This window comes from Podarcis muralis, chromosome 12 (assembly GCF_964188315.1).
Source record: "Podarcis muralis chromosome 12, rPodMur119.hap1.1, whole genome shotgun sequence".
Lineage (NCBI taxonomy): Eukaryota > Metazoa > Chordata > Lepidosauria > Squamata > Lacertidae > Podarcis > Podarcis muralis.
Genome location: NC_135666.1, coordinates 16,803,081 through 16,816,858, shown reverse-complemented (window position 1 = coordinate 16,816,858; position 13,778 = coordinate 16,803,081). Strand labels below are relative to the sequence as shown.

Sequence of the window (13,778 nt, the reverse complement as noted above, 5' to 3'; positions counted from 1 at the left end):
CCAGCAAACGCGGGCAGGACTGAATCGCCAAGCTGCGCCAGTGAGCCCTGTCGCAAAGCTTCCCAGGGAAATAAGAGCGATGCGAGGAGCGGGCGGGGAAACAGCCTCGCTAGGGAAAGGGGCAGAGCACCGCAGCCCTCCCTCACCCGAGAGGCCCCGCCCCAGGGGCGGAGCTAACGCCCGTCTGGTACCCGCCGCGCCCCCGCCGCGAAAAGGTCCCGCGCATGCGCTCCGCGGGGTCGTCCGGGGCAGCGCGGCCGCCTCTTCCGTTCTCTTCCGCGGTGGACACGGGGGAGGTTGCGCTGCGCCATGTGGGGCCGGTTCTGCGCGGCGGGGCGGCAACTGGCGCGGACGAGTCCCGGCCGGTGAGCAGCATCCGCCGCTTGTCGACTCGTGGGGGTGGGGGCTTCTCCGGGCGGGGCGAAGAAACACTCTGCACGTGCTCAGAGGCTCCCCTTCTCCTCCTCAGCTTTCTCCCGCGGTTATGAAACCCTGTATTCCGAGCCGGGGTTTCATCCCCTAGAAATGATCGGGCTGCAGCTTCCCTCATCCTTTTCCATGGGTCATACTGCTTGGGGGGTGTTAGGAGGAACCCCTGGGGAACCGACGCCCAGAACCCCCGTTTTCTATTATTTGAGTTTCTTACTGGAGAGTGAGAGGTAAAGGGAGGCTCTGAACATGTGCAGAATGCACTTTCTGCATTTGGACTGATGGGGGAAAGGGTTTTGCTTTTTTATGGTTGTCTTTGACCCCAGCACTTGTTGTTTTTAGTACTTGGCCACCCATAAGCCTATTTTTTCTGCCATGCGCTGCCCGCTTAAAACTCTTAAGCAGAGGGGGAATAATAACCTTTCTGGAAAATCTGATGGATGAAAGCTTGCTTTCTGACATTTTTCCCCCTGAAGGAGGCTTTTTTTGTCTTAACTGTCTCTCCCTGCTGCCACACCTACCTCCTCTGCTGGCCTGGGACTGATAAAAGAAGAGAGGAATTGTGGGTGGGTGGGGTTGGGTGGAAGGCGCTGCTGAAAACATCCCCCATTTCTCCCTGGAATTCTTGGCGGCTGGGTTTTGTGAAGTATTGGGAGCAGTGGTCTTATTTAGGGGTGAGAAGCCCAACTTTCTGACTCTGGCCGGCATTCCCTGCCCGATTCCCTGCCCGAGCTGCTTCAGGTCGTGGCGGATGTTCTCCTGGAGACACCTAGCTTGGTCATCCTAGGGGATTTTAACATCCATGCCGACACGACCTTACAAGGGGCCGCTCGGGACTTCGTGGAAAGCATGGCCTCCATGGGGCTGTCCCTGAATAAGTCTGGCCCAACCCATAGCCGTGGACATGCCTTGGACCTGGTGTTTACCTCTATGGATGTTGGTGATCTGACACTAAGTAAAAGCGAAACGAAAGAAGTGCCATGGTCAGATCACTTCCTGGTGCAACTGGACTTCTCTGCGACCCATCCCCTCTGCAGGGAGGTGGGACCAATTCGGATGGTCCGCCCCCGCCACTTAATGGATCCAAATGGTTTCCAGAGAGTGGTAGGGGATGCTTTATCCCATGTTGATGGCCTTTCAGCTGATTCCCTGGTGGCCCGCTGGAATGTGGAGTTAACCAGGGCTATTGACTGTTTGGCTCCGAAGCGCCCTCTCCGATTGCATGGAGCCCGGACAGCCCCGTGGTTTTCCACGCATCTGAGGGCAATGAAACAATCGTTGAGACGGCTAGAGCGCCGGTGGCGGAGAACTCATTCCGAATCTGACCGGACACAGGTTAGAGCTCAACGTCGAGCCTACCAAGTGGCGATAGCGACGGCGAAGAAGAATTTCTTCACCGCCTCTATTGCATCTGCAGAAAACAGCAGCAGGAGACTTTTTCAGGTGGTTCACAATTTAGCGGAACCACCTGCAACATCGGGGCCCAGTACGGGCCACATGTTCTCCTGCAATGATTTTGCAAAGTTTTTTGCAGATAAAATCGCCCAGATTCGGGAAGAAGTAGACTCCACCGTGGGAGCAGGGCCGGGGCGGGAGAGTGCTAGAGTTCTGTCTAGTCAAGTTGAGTGGGATCAATTCCAATCTGTTACCTCCGAGGATGTGGACAGGCTGCTTGGACGAGTGAAACCAACCACCTGTCTCCTGGATCCTTGCCCATCCTGGCTTATAAAAGCTAGCCGGGAAGGACTGGGCAATGGGCTTCGTGGGGTGGTGAATGCTTCCCTCCGTGAGGGAGCCTTCCCAGACCCGCTGAAAGAGGCGGTTATTAAACCGCTTCTTAAAAAACCATCTTTAGATGCGGCCACGATGGCCAACTATCGCCCAGTCTCAAATCTTCCATTCCTGGGCAAGGTGATTGAGCGAGCGGTTGCCGAACAACTCCAGTCGGGATTCAGGCCTCATCATGGGACTGAAACTGCCTTGGTCGCACTGGTTGATGATCTCCGGCGGGCTAGGGACAAAGGTGAGAGCTGTTTCCTAGTTCTGCTGGATCTCTCAGCGGCGTTTGATACCATCGACCATAGCATCCTTCTGGGCCGTCTTGAGGGGCTGGGAGCTGGGGGCACTGTTATACAGTGGTTCCGCTCCTTCCTCCTGGGCCGTGTTCAGAAAGTGGTGGTGGGGGATGAGTGTTCAGACCCCTGGGCTCTCACTTGTGGGGTGCCTCAGGGTTCTGTCCTCTCCCCCATGCTTTTCAACATTTACATGCAGCCGCTGGGAGAGATCATCAGGAGGTTTGGGCTGGGTGTTCATCAGTATGCGGATGATACCCAGCTCTACCTCTCTTTTAAATCAGAACCAGTGAAGGCGGTGAAGGTCCTGTGTGAGTGTCTGGAGGCGGTTGGAGGATGGATGGCGGCTAACAGATTGAGGTTGAATCCTGACAAGACAGAAGTACTGTTTTTGGGGGACAGGAGGCGGGCAGGTGTGGAGGATTCCCTGGTCCTGAATGGGGTAACTGTGCCCCTGAAGGACCAGGTGCGCAGCCTGGGAGTCATTTTGGACTCACAGCTGTCCATGGAGGCACAGGTCAAATCCGTGTCCAGGGCAGCTGTTTACCAGCTCCATCTGGTACGTAGGCTGAGACCCTATCTGCCTGCGGACTGTCTCGCCAGAGTGGTGCATGCTCTGGTTATCTCCCGCTTGGACTACTGCAATGCACTCTACGTGGGGCTACCTTTGAAGGTGACTCGGAAACTACAACTAATCCAGAATGCGGCAGCTAGACTGGTGACTGGGAGCGGCCGCCGAGACCATATAACACCGGTCTTGAAAGACTTGCATTGGCTCCCAGTACGTTTCCGAGCACAATTCAAAGTGTTGGTGCTGACCTTTAAAGCCCTAAACGGCCTCGGTCCAGTATACCTGAAGGAGCGTCTCCACCCCCATCATTCTGCCCGGACGCTGAGGTCCAGCGCCGAGGGCCTTCTGGCGGTTCCCTCATTGCGAGAAGCAAAGCTACAGGGAACCAGGCAGAGGGCCTTCTCGGTAGTGGCGCCCACCCTGTGGAACGCCCTTCCAGCAGATGTCAAAGTGATAAATAAGTACCTGACATTCAAGAGACATCTTAAGGCAGCCCTGTTCAGGGAAGTTTTTAACATGTGATATTTTATTGTATTTTTGGTTTTTATGGAAGCCGCCCAGAGTGGCTGGGGAGGCCCAGCCAGATGGGCGGGGTATAAATAATAAATTATTATTATATTATTATTATTATGCTAGTTTATCTGTAAACACCAAATGCTGGGAATCCACAGTGCTGGAAGGCATGTGTTGTCTTCCTGGATGGAGGCATCAGACTTGTGAACCATCAGTTCCAGGCAGCAAAATAGTCGGTCAAGGATGGTGGGAGTTGTAGTCCCAAGAACCGGAAGACCACAGGTTTCCCTATCCTAAGATTTGGTGTGATCCAGCAGGACTCTTTTAATGGTTTTGTGCTGTAGCCTGGACTGCATAGTTTGATTTTTGAAGGCCTTGCCTTATAACACTTGGGCTGAGCTAAGATTGATATAGTTAAGGATTTACACTTGCATCTCACCTGTTTGCTGGTGCTCTCAAAGTCCAGGACTAGAACAAATGGGCTGAAGGTGCGAGGGAAGCAGATTTCAGCTAAACTTTATAGGAGAAATGTGCGGTAAGGGGCTGTTCAACAATGGAAGAGGCTGTCTTGGGAGATAGTGGGCTCTCCCTTCCTGCAGATACTTTGAGCAGAGGTTGGGCCAGGGGTTTTGTGGTTGCATTTCACACTGCAGAGCCTACATTGGAGTGGAGGACCTCCAAGTTCTCTAGAAAAGCCCATTCCAACTCTGACTCTTAAGTCCTGAATCAACACTCTCCATTCCAGTCAAGTGGTGTTTTTAAAGAAGGCTAGGCCTCCCCTTCTTAAAACTAAGTTGATTCTCCCACTAGCTAACTGTGCTGTGTGGAAGTGTATGCACAGTGGAGCTTCCCTTTTACTCCTCCAAAATTGGGAGTTTTAAAAGTCTTGTTTACTAAGGTATCCTACTAGTGTGGCCCTAAACACCAGCTTTCTTAGAGATTTCACATCCTGGAATTTAGCTCCTGAGTTATAGGTACTTATTGCAGGATTTGGCTCCTAGCACTCCCTCCCCCTTCCATTTTCCTGTGCCCTAATTAGTCTAAGCTGTATTAATTATATAACTGAATAAATGGGTGCCACCTGCCCTGTGCTCACACATTTGCTTAACTTGATGCATTGGCTCCTAAGCCTGAGGTTCCCCACCCCAATTATTATTTTTTAAAGGAAGTCTCATTCTTTGCTTTCTCCTCTTCCCCTCTCTTTTTATGTATATAGTTTCAGGCCATTTAATCAGAGACTCTGGAGATGGAAGAGTACTTCTGCCAGCGAAAGGGCACTGCAGTACAAAACTGGAGATCGCATCCATGGATTCACAGTAAACCAGGTACTTGTCTGGTCTTCCTGGTCGCTCAGGGCTCTGGCTGTCTTCTCCCAAGAAAGTTGGGGTCTCCCAAGAAAGTATTGTCTGATCTGATGGTAAAAAAAAAAGCTTGAAAACTCAGGAAGGCATTTCCGCATCAGCTTCTCAGCGGAGGAACACACACGCTGCATTTTGTAGCTGATTCTGGGGGCACAGCCAGTCAGTTTATAAACAGCTAAAAGCATAAGGAGAGCCCTGCTGGGTCAGACTAAAAGACCCATCTAGTCCAGCCTTCTGTTCTCACAGTGGCCAGCCAGGTGCCTGTAGTAAGCCCACAAATATAGCATGAGAACAGTTGCATTCTCCTGCTCAAGGTTCCCCAGCAACAGGGGTTCAGAGGCATCCTGCCTCTGCTAGTCGCGGTGATATATAACCCTGGATCGCCTCATCCTCCATGTAATCTCCCTTTAAAGCTGGTGGCCATGACTGCATTTTGCGGTAGCAAATTCCGTAGTTCAAGCTGTGCACATCCTCTTGTCTGCCCCGAAATTCCTACCATGCGGCTGCTTTGGGCGATAACCAATGCTGGTGCTGCTCAGAGTAGGACCCGCTGAAAGCAATGGAGAGGTTGCTTAAGTCCATTGATTTCAGTGTGCCTGCTCTTGAGAATTACTAGCATTGGGTATAGGAGGGATAGCTCCGTCCCTCAGTAGAGCATGAGACTCTTAATCTCGAGGTTCTGGGTTCGAGCACTACGTTGGATGAAAGGTTCCTGCATTGCAGGGGGCTGGACTAGATGACCCTCATGGTCCCTACATGTTTTTGATTCTGTGACTCCAGGCTCTAATGTTATGAGAGGGAGAATAAATTATTTGGATCCACGTTCTACACACCATGCGTTATTTCATACGCCTCTTATTTAATGTCTAACCCCTCTTTTACCTTTTCTTCTTTTTTTGCTTGGTGCTTAACTACCTGCTTGCCTTCTGTAAGAATTGTGCGCAGGCAACTTGGTAGAATAGCTTGTGCTCACTGGAGAGGCCCTAAAGCTTTACCTTTGCCTTTATTTGTTTGTGCATTGTTTCACTTCTGAGATCGTTGTTAGTGTGAGTCAAATAGCTTAACGATAATAAAAACGATTGTGGCCATTTGTATTAACCGAAATAAATGTGTTTGTGTGTGTGTGTGTGCTTGACCACCGTAGGTGACAGCTGTCCCCGAGTTATTCTTAACTGCTGTCAACCTGAGCCATGATCAGACGGGAGCCAAATATTTGCATGTGGCAAGAGAGGATTCCAACAATCTCTTCAGGTAGGTGTGTTGGGATCAGGGTTTGCAAGTCTCGCTAGGGATGGGGATAGAATCGTGACTTTACGGGATTGCCATTTAGAGCTTGCAGGTATGTTCCGAGACCCTCCTAGGTGCATCTAATGGCCATCAATTTGTGTGAAAGGTCCCTGGAAGGTCAGAGATCAGTATAAGAATTTGTGAGTTTCTACTGCTTTCTTCTTAAGGTGCCACTGAGAATGCAGCTCCCATGAAAAGGAGGGGAAATCTGGGGTCCAGCAATATAGGAATAACAAATTATTTTTATGTGTGCGGTGATGTTTTACTTCCGTATTTTAACCTCTCCAACCTTTTCCTGATCACCTTACAGTGTTCAATTCCGTACCACTCCAATGGACAGTACTGGCGTCCCCCATATCCTCGAACACACTGTGCTTTGTGGTTCGCAGAAGTATCCTGTCCGAGATCCTTTCTTCAAAATGCTAAACAGGTCACTCTCCACCTTCATGAATGCCTTTACAGGTGAGCAAACGGGAACAAGCAGGCTCTTGCGTTTCTCCCGTGCAAACGGCAACGTACTCATATGATGAAATCTGTGGTGCCTGTCGCTCCATCCAATTCCAAACACGAGTGGAGAGTGTCGGCAGGACTGTAGCCAAACCAAAGCTGCTGGGAAATGAGAGGGGAGGTAAATGCATGCTTGGGGCGGTGTGTATCATTGCACGAGAACAAAAATAAAGAAAAGAAAACTAAGAGGGTAAAAAAGCCACAAATCAGGACTGAGCATGCTCTGCAGATATTGAATGTATAGTTACAGTTGGAAAATAACATGGTAGGGAGGGAGAAGAATGAAGTGCCTTGCTTGGAATGTTCCTGGAACATTAAACTCCCTTTAGGCAGGAGGAAATGCAGCAACATTTTATTGCAGGCCTCAACTGCATGTCAGTTGCTGTAGAACTGGTTCAGATATGTGGAAGGAGCCTTATGTGACTTACTGAGAGACCCAGCGCTTTCTTTAAGCAGCAATTGGAGTTCTGCACGTTGCGTTGAGACCTTGGAAAAATGCAAACTGCAGCCCGATTTTGATGCATAGCCCATTTGGGATGTCGGCAAGGTAGACCCTGTTCCCAAGATCCCCATCAATATATGCTTGTTGTCTGTTTACTGACGGAAAGAAAACTGACTTGGAAAAAAGGAGACGAGAGCGCAGTGCTGGGAACCTTCTGCAAAACTGTCCGCTTAACGCCTGGCTCAGATCTGGAGACGATTGCTGCCCTTGATAATGTGCCCGCCCTGCTTGGTTCAAAGGCGGAGCAAAATATATCATTTGCAAGCAGAAGCCTCTGGGTTTAACCCTTTGGCATCTGCAGTTGAGAGTCTCTGGGGATTGTGAAGAGCCCCTCCCAGTCATTGCAGATGGTAGTGGGGTAAATGGAGGATGGCTGCAACTCTGTGTAAGGCACTTTTGGGTGTAGATAGCCATGGAATCGTGGTCTTGGGGAGCGAGTTACAAAAAACCCCACCTGCCACCCTGATCTGTTAACTGTAATATCTGAGAGGAGCTCTGTTAATAAACGAGATGAGCAAGACTATTAGAGCGAAGGGTTAGCAATAGCCCCACCATCTCCTGTCCATCCTGGGAGCATGGATCCAGTGGATCTAAAACCTCGCCCTAGAACACACACAGAATTGCAACAGACGAGGGGGGTTGCAGCAGCAATCCTTGCTAGGAAGGGGCTTCAGAGGACAGGCCTCCCTCCCAGAAAGAGAGAGCCACAGAATCCCATTGTCCCTGGGACATCCTTATTATTATTATTATTATTATTATTATTATTATTATTATTATTAAATCCTTGATATTTATTTTGTTATCTTTCCCCACAGCTAGCGACTATACTCTCTACCCGTTTTCCACCCAAAATCCCAAAGATTTTCAGAACCTTCTGTCTGTATACCTGGACGCGGTGTTTTTCCCTTGTTTGAGACACCTTGACTTCTGGTAAGACTTTCATGTTTTGGGCACATATACACACACGGGGCGGTGCTGCCCAAAGGAGTGTTGACCCCTCTGTGTTGCGTGTCTTCATCTTGCACAGGCAGGAAGGCTGGAGATTAGAACATGAGGATCCAGCAGACCCTCAGACGCCGCTAGTCTTCAAAGGAGTTGTCTTCAATGAGATGAAGGGAGCATTTGTAAGTTCCTTTTTCAAAATTGTTTTAATTTAAGAACGCAATAAGAGTCCTGCTGGATCAGGCCAAAGGCCCATCTAAGTCTAGCATCTTGTACTGTCAGTGGCCAACCTGATGTCTATGGAAGCCCACACACTGGACCTGAGTGCAAGAGCACACTCTCTACTTGTGATTCCCAGCAGCGGACATTCATAGTTAAGCTCTCCTAACCATGCATACAGATTGGCTTAGCCACTCCTCCCTTTGTTCTGCTGCTTCCATCACCCTCCTGGAAAAAACCTGCTCTTTAGTTCTCAATCAGAGCTAACAGGAATTTGGATTTTCCCCAGATTGCCATTTGTTCTGATATATCACTAAAGAGCTGTTTTTCCATTGGAAAGGAGCAGGGCAAGGGAAAATCTTCCTGGACCCATGCGTAGAAAGCATGGGTCTAGCGGAAAACAGCCAGGACATGTGTTTTCTAGGCACAGCACATGCAGAAGTCTGGATGAGCGCTGTATATTTATATATATACAGCACATTTTATATATATATAGTACATTTTACAATTTTTAATGTGCTGTAAGCTGCCCAGAGTGGCTGGGGAAACCCAGCCAGATGGGTGGGGTATAAATAATAAAATCATCATCATGTCCAATTGAGCTATTGGCTGTATTTGTTGGAAACCAATGTTTCTAGCTCACCGTGGTTTATTGTGAAACAAGCAGTAGATTAGTGTGCACACAGCTCCATCAATCTAGCTTTGCTTCTTCCTGGCATGAGCTCGGGAAACAAACCCAAGAATCCACAGTTTAGCTCGGCTTCCTGTGAGCCCCAAATACAGGGTCCTGAATCCTTAACAAGCTAGAATTTGTAAGCCGTCAACAAACCATTGCTTAAGTCTGGGTGGTCACCCATGCTTGTAGGAAGCAGCCATTTACATCATGGGATGCTCCTAAATCTACACTACAGGTAAGATCAATTCTTTCTCATGTCAGAGGAGTAACGCAGGAATGATCAGGTAGCATGTACCAGTATGATGCTTCTTCACAAAAACCATAATAAGCCAGCGACATTCACTCATCACAATGTTTCAGTGCGTTCACAGCATAAATCAGTCCTTTCCTATCAATCTGTATATTTTTCCACAATTTAATGCTGAAATGGGGAAGCTTCTTCAGCCTGAGGGCCGCTGTCCCACCTGGGAAACTTGCTGAGGGCCACTCTTAACTCCATCCTGAGTCTTGGTTAAGAACGGGGTTGGACTAGATGACCCTCAGGAACCCATTCAACTCTACAGTTTTGTGATCCCTTCCATTGTTTTCTGGGGATTATTGGGTTTTCCAGGACCCAATAATCCCCAGAAAACAGTGGATTATTGGGTTTTCCAGGTTTCCAGGTTTCCTATTATTTTCCAGGTTTCCTATTATTACCTGACATGCTCCCTGAAGTAGCAGGTGAGTTTTGCTGAAGCTTTTTTACTCCTACCTAAACGATTTCTTTTAAGACAGACAACGAGAGAGTATTCTCCCAGCACCTTCAGAACAAGATTCTCCCTGACCACACGTACGCAGTTGTGTCCGGCGGCGACCCGCTGAAGATCCCCGATCTTTCCTGGGAACAGCTGAAGCAATTCCACGCAACACATTACCACCCTAGTAATGCAAGGTGAGAAGGGTGTGTCTGAAAGGGAAAAGAGTGCTTTGTAATAATCACAGGTGTGCCCAACACAGCTAATGCAGCTTCAGTTCTCCGTTGGGGGAGCCAGGAAATTAGTCAATCCTAGGTTGGGACGTGGGTGGCGCTGTGGGTAAAACCTCAGCGCCTAGGACTTGCCGATCGCATGGTTGGCGGTTCGAATCCCCGCAGCGGGGTGCGTTCCCGTTGCTCAGTCCCAGCGCCTGCCAACCTAGCAGTTCGAAAGCACCCCCGGGTGCAAGTAGATAAATAGGGACCGCTTACTGGCGGGAAGGTAAACGGCGTTTCCGTGTGCGGCTCTGGCTCGCCAGATGCAGCTTGTCACGCTGGCCACGTGACCCGGAAGTGTCTGCGGACAGCGCTGGCTCTCGGCCTCTAGAGTGAGATGAGCGCACAACCCCAGAGTCTGTCAAGACTGGCCCGCACGGGCAGGGGTACCTTTACCTTTACCTTAGCTGGGTGTGGGGTGTGTGTGTTTCATTTCCTCTGAGTTTTAAGGGCGAGGTTACCCCAGCTGGGGCTCAGGAAAGTTGTTCTGCTATGTTGGATTCCGGCTAAGGCTGACTAGGCCAAAGCTGCCGCCTTCTGATGAGACACTCATTTTATCACTTTCTACGAGTGCTTCATTGTGGCCAGAGAAATGAATGAGCCATTTTTTAAATAAGGGACACGTTTCTTCCCAACCACATGCCCCTATCTCTGTGCCTCTAGTGAGGGAGCTCTTGAACAATGCTCTGTTCACTTTCCAGTCCATTTTTTCTATGGCTTTCTAGACCAAGAATGCAAAAATCACTGGTTTTCAGTAGCTTTGCAGCCTTTCGACTCTAAGATTAAGTGTAGAAATAATTACTTTTTGCTTAGGAGCGATGCTGAGGTATACTGCTCCATGAATTGTCATTTTAGGATTAATGATGTGTATCATCAGCATTGGTAAAGTATAAATCAGAAGTGAAAGATCTGCAGAATAATAGCATCATAGAATTGTAGAGCTGGAAGCAAGGATCATCTAGTCCAGCCTTCTGCAAGGCAGGAATCTCAACTGGATCTTACATGGCAGATGGTCCTCCAGCCTCTGTGAGTCAGAGATGGGCCTTTGGGCTCGACCATGGTCTAAAACATGGAACATAAATCTTGTGGCATCTATGTGTGCAAATGGGAGTTTTGGGATTCAGGATTTTTGAATGTGCAACCTTATTTTGCCTATTAATAGTAGTATATAATAAAAAATAAAATTCCAGGTTCTTCACTTATGGTAACTTCCCACTGGAACAACACTTGGAACAGATCCACAAGGATGCCCTGAGTAAATTCCAGAAAATTGAGCCGAACACTGCTGTCCCAACACAACAGCTCTGGGATAAACCTGTGAGTATGTCGTTGACCACAAGATTTCTACTCTGGATTTCCATAGGTGACTCTTGAGACTCACACAGAGGCCATTTTGTCCTTGGTCAATTTCCCAAAGAACACTTTCCGGCCTAAATGTTTAGCAGGGATGACCGTAACAGCCACAGTCAAGTCAAGTGTGGCTTCTAGTTATCTTGTGAATAGTTCCTGATTGAGGAAAGATGAAAATCTGCCTGGCTTTTTCATCTCCTCCCACTGTAGCTCTTCTGGTACATTTTGAATGTGGAAAAATTTCTAGGAAATGTTTAGTCGCAGTTCAGTTTGTTTACATGCCATATTTCCCACAAATGCATAGGAATGCGCCCTTTTTAAAACAAAAAAAATCCATATACAATAGCATAATAACAATGCACAAGAAAAAGAGATAATATCTAGGGCTGTGCAGCCTTGGTTCTGAACTAGATCAAGGGCCTTGTACAGTGTTTAATTAAGGGTTTAAGCACCAGGCAGGTACCCATAGGGGGAGGGAGTTGCCCAGTATGGGCCCCACTGCGGAGAAGGCCCTGTCTCTATTTTTTTTTTTTTTAAGCTGCCTGTTTTACCTCGGGTGGAAGAGGCTGGGTTCATGGGCAGCTCTGCCTTACACTGAGTCACACCATTGGTCCACGTAGCTCAGAATTGTCTGCACTGTTTGGCAGCAACTCTTCAGTGCTTCAGGCCAGAGCCTGAAGATGCCTGTTTGGTTGACTGAACCTCCGACCTTCTGCATGCCGTGCAAATGCTCTGAAAGACTGCTATCTTCAGTGAATAGATCTTGGGGAAGCAGGGCTGGATAAAAACCCTTACCTGAAACTTTGGGGATCCACAGCCAGTCGAGCCTCGACTATCTTGGGTGATTCTCTGCTTGTACAGTTGGAGGCAATCGTGCTTCTGAATACCTGGAAACCACAGGAGGGGAGGGTGCTTTTCTGCTCAGGTACTGCTCCTTGGGTTTCCCACAGGCACCTGGTTGACCAATGTAAGAACAGGATGCTGGACTAGATAATAATAATTTATTACCCCGCCCATCTGGCTGGGTTTCCCCAGCCACTCTGGGCAGCTCCCAACAGAATACTAAAAACACGATAAAGCACCAAATGTTAAAAACTTCCCAATACAGGGCTTCCTTCAGATGTCTTCTAAAAGTCAGATAGTTGTTTATTTCCTTGACATCTGATGGGAGGGTGCCACTACCGAGAAGGCCCTGTGCCTGGTTCCCTGTAACTTCTTCTCGCAGGGAGGGAACCGCCAGAAGGCCCTCGGCACTGGACCTCAGTGTCCGGGCTGAACGATGGGGGTGGAGACACTTCTTCAGGTATACTGGGCCGATGGTCTGATTCAGTGTAAGGTTGCACATGCTCAGCTACAGCATCTCGCTCTCAGGCATCTCTTGCCAGTGAGCTTAACTCTGGCACTTCCATATATTGGAGGCAGAGAGAGAGGGCTGCATTCCCCTGCCTTCTCAAATCATCGGTTTCTCTTTTGCAGAGGGAACACCATGTGACCTGCGGGACTGATTCGCTTGCTGCAGACTCCAAGAAGCAGACGATGGTCAGCGTCAGCTACCTCCTAGCAGAGTACGTGGAATGGGAAATGGATGAGTTTCAAACAGCTTGCCGTTCCCTGCTGAACAGGGAACCCTGAAATGGGCTCCCACCATCTCTGCCTTCTCCAGTTGTGCTTAGTGCATATTGAACCCAGTCACCAAAAGCATAAAATGGCTAGTTTGGTGATGCTTAGCCTCTCCCCTTGGGATCCTGGCTCCCTACCCCCCCCCCCCATACTTTCTTTTCAGCAAGGCTTAGCTGAGAAAGGGGTGCAATGGTCATTGTTGTTTTTCAGAGGGCTAACTTGCATTTCTTTATTACATTATAAAGCAGTCTGCCCATCTCCCAAAAGCTTGGGGCAGTGTCCATTGTCTCCCAACAATAATCCTACCAGGTAGTTAAGACTCAGTAGCAGGCAGTAAATGACTGATAGAAAGTCACTAGGCTTCATGGTTGAGTAGTGATGTGGAGCTGCACCAGGGGGCGCTGCTGTCTTTTGCTATGTTGTCAGTCCTCTGACAGATAAAAGCCATGAAGGTTACATCCCTGAAGTTATATGATGAGCTGGGGTTACACATTTGCAGAATATGGCGGAACAGAGTTGCCATAGGTCCGGAATTTTCTGGACATAGCTTGTATTCAGCCTCCTTAAGCAGTGTCTGGGCAGAAATTGCCCATGCCAGTAGTGTAGATTTTGGTGATTTTGGCTTTTTTCACAAACAACTTCGGGCAAAAACAGAAAAGAAAAGCTATAGGCTGGTGGCACCATTGCCACTTTCCCACCCTCATAATGTTCTGTGAATCC

At 48.8% G+C, this 13,778-nt stretch overlaps 1 protein-coding gene across 1 annotated transcript in view; it reads left to right on the top strand.

Annotated features, from left to right (window-relative positions):
• The first annotated feature begins 217 nt into the window (after positions 1 to 217).
• The window catches only part of PITRM1 (pitrilysin metallopeptidase 1), a 31,892-nt gene continuing 18,331 nt past the window's right edge, over positions 218 to 13,778 (top strand). The window contains exons 1-9 of the mRNA XM_028750564.2: positions 218 to 365; positions 4,802 to 4,910; positions 6,091 to 6,197; positions 6,544 to 6,695; positions 8,058 to 8,172; positions 8,270 to 8,366; positions 9,850 to 10,010; positions 11,279 to 11,405; positions 12,915 to 13,003. Of these exons, the coding sequence (XP_028606397.2) occupies positions 310 to 365; positions 4,802 to 4,910; positions 6,091 to 6,197; positions 6,544 to 6,695; positions 8,058 to 8,172; positions 8,270 to 8,366; positions 9,850 to 10,010; positions 11,279 to 11,405; positions 12,915 to 13,003 (1,013 nt within the window). The 5' untranslated portion in view covers positions 218 to 309. The remainder of the gene's footprint in view (positions 366 to 4,801; positions 4,911 to 6,090; positions 6,198 to 6,543; positions 6,696 to 8,057; positions 8,173 to 8,269; positions 8,367 to 9,849; positions 10,011 to 11,278; positions 11,406 to 12,914; positions 13,004 to 13,778) is intronic.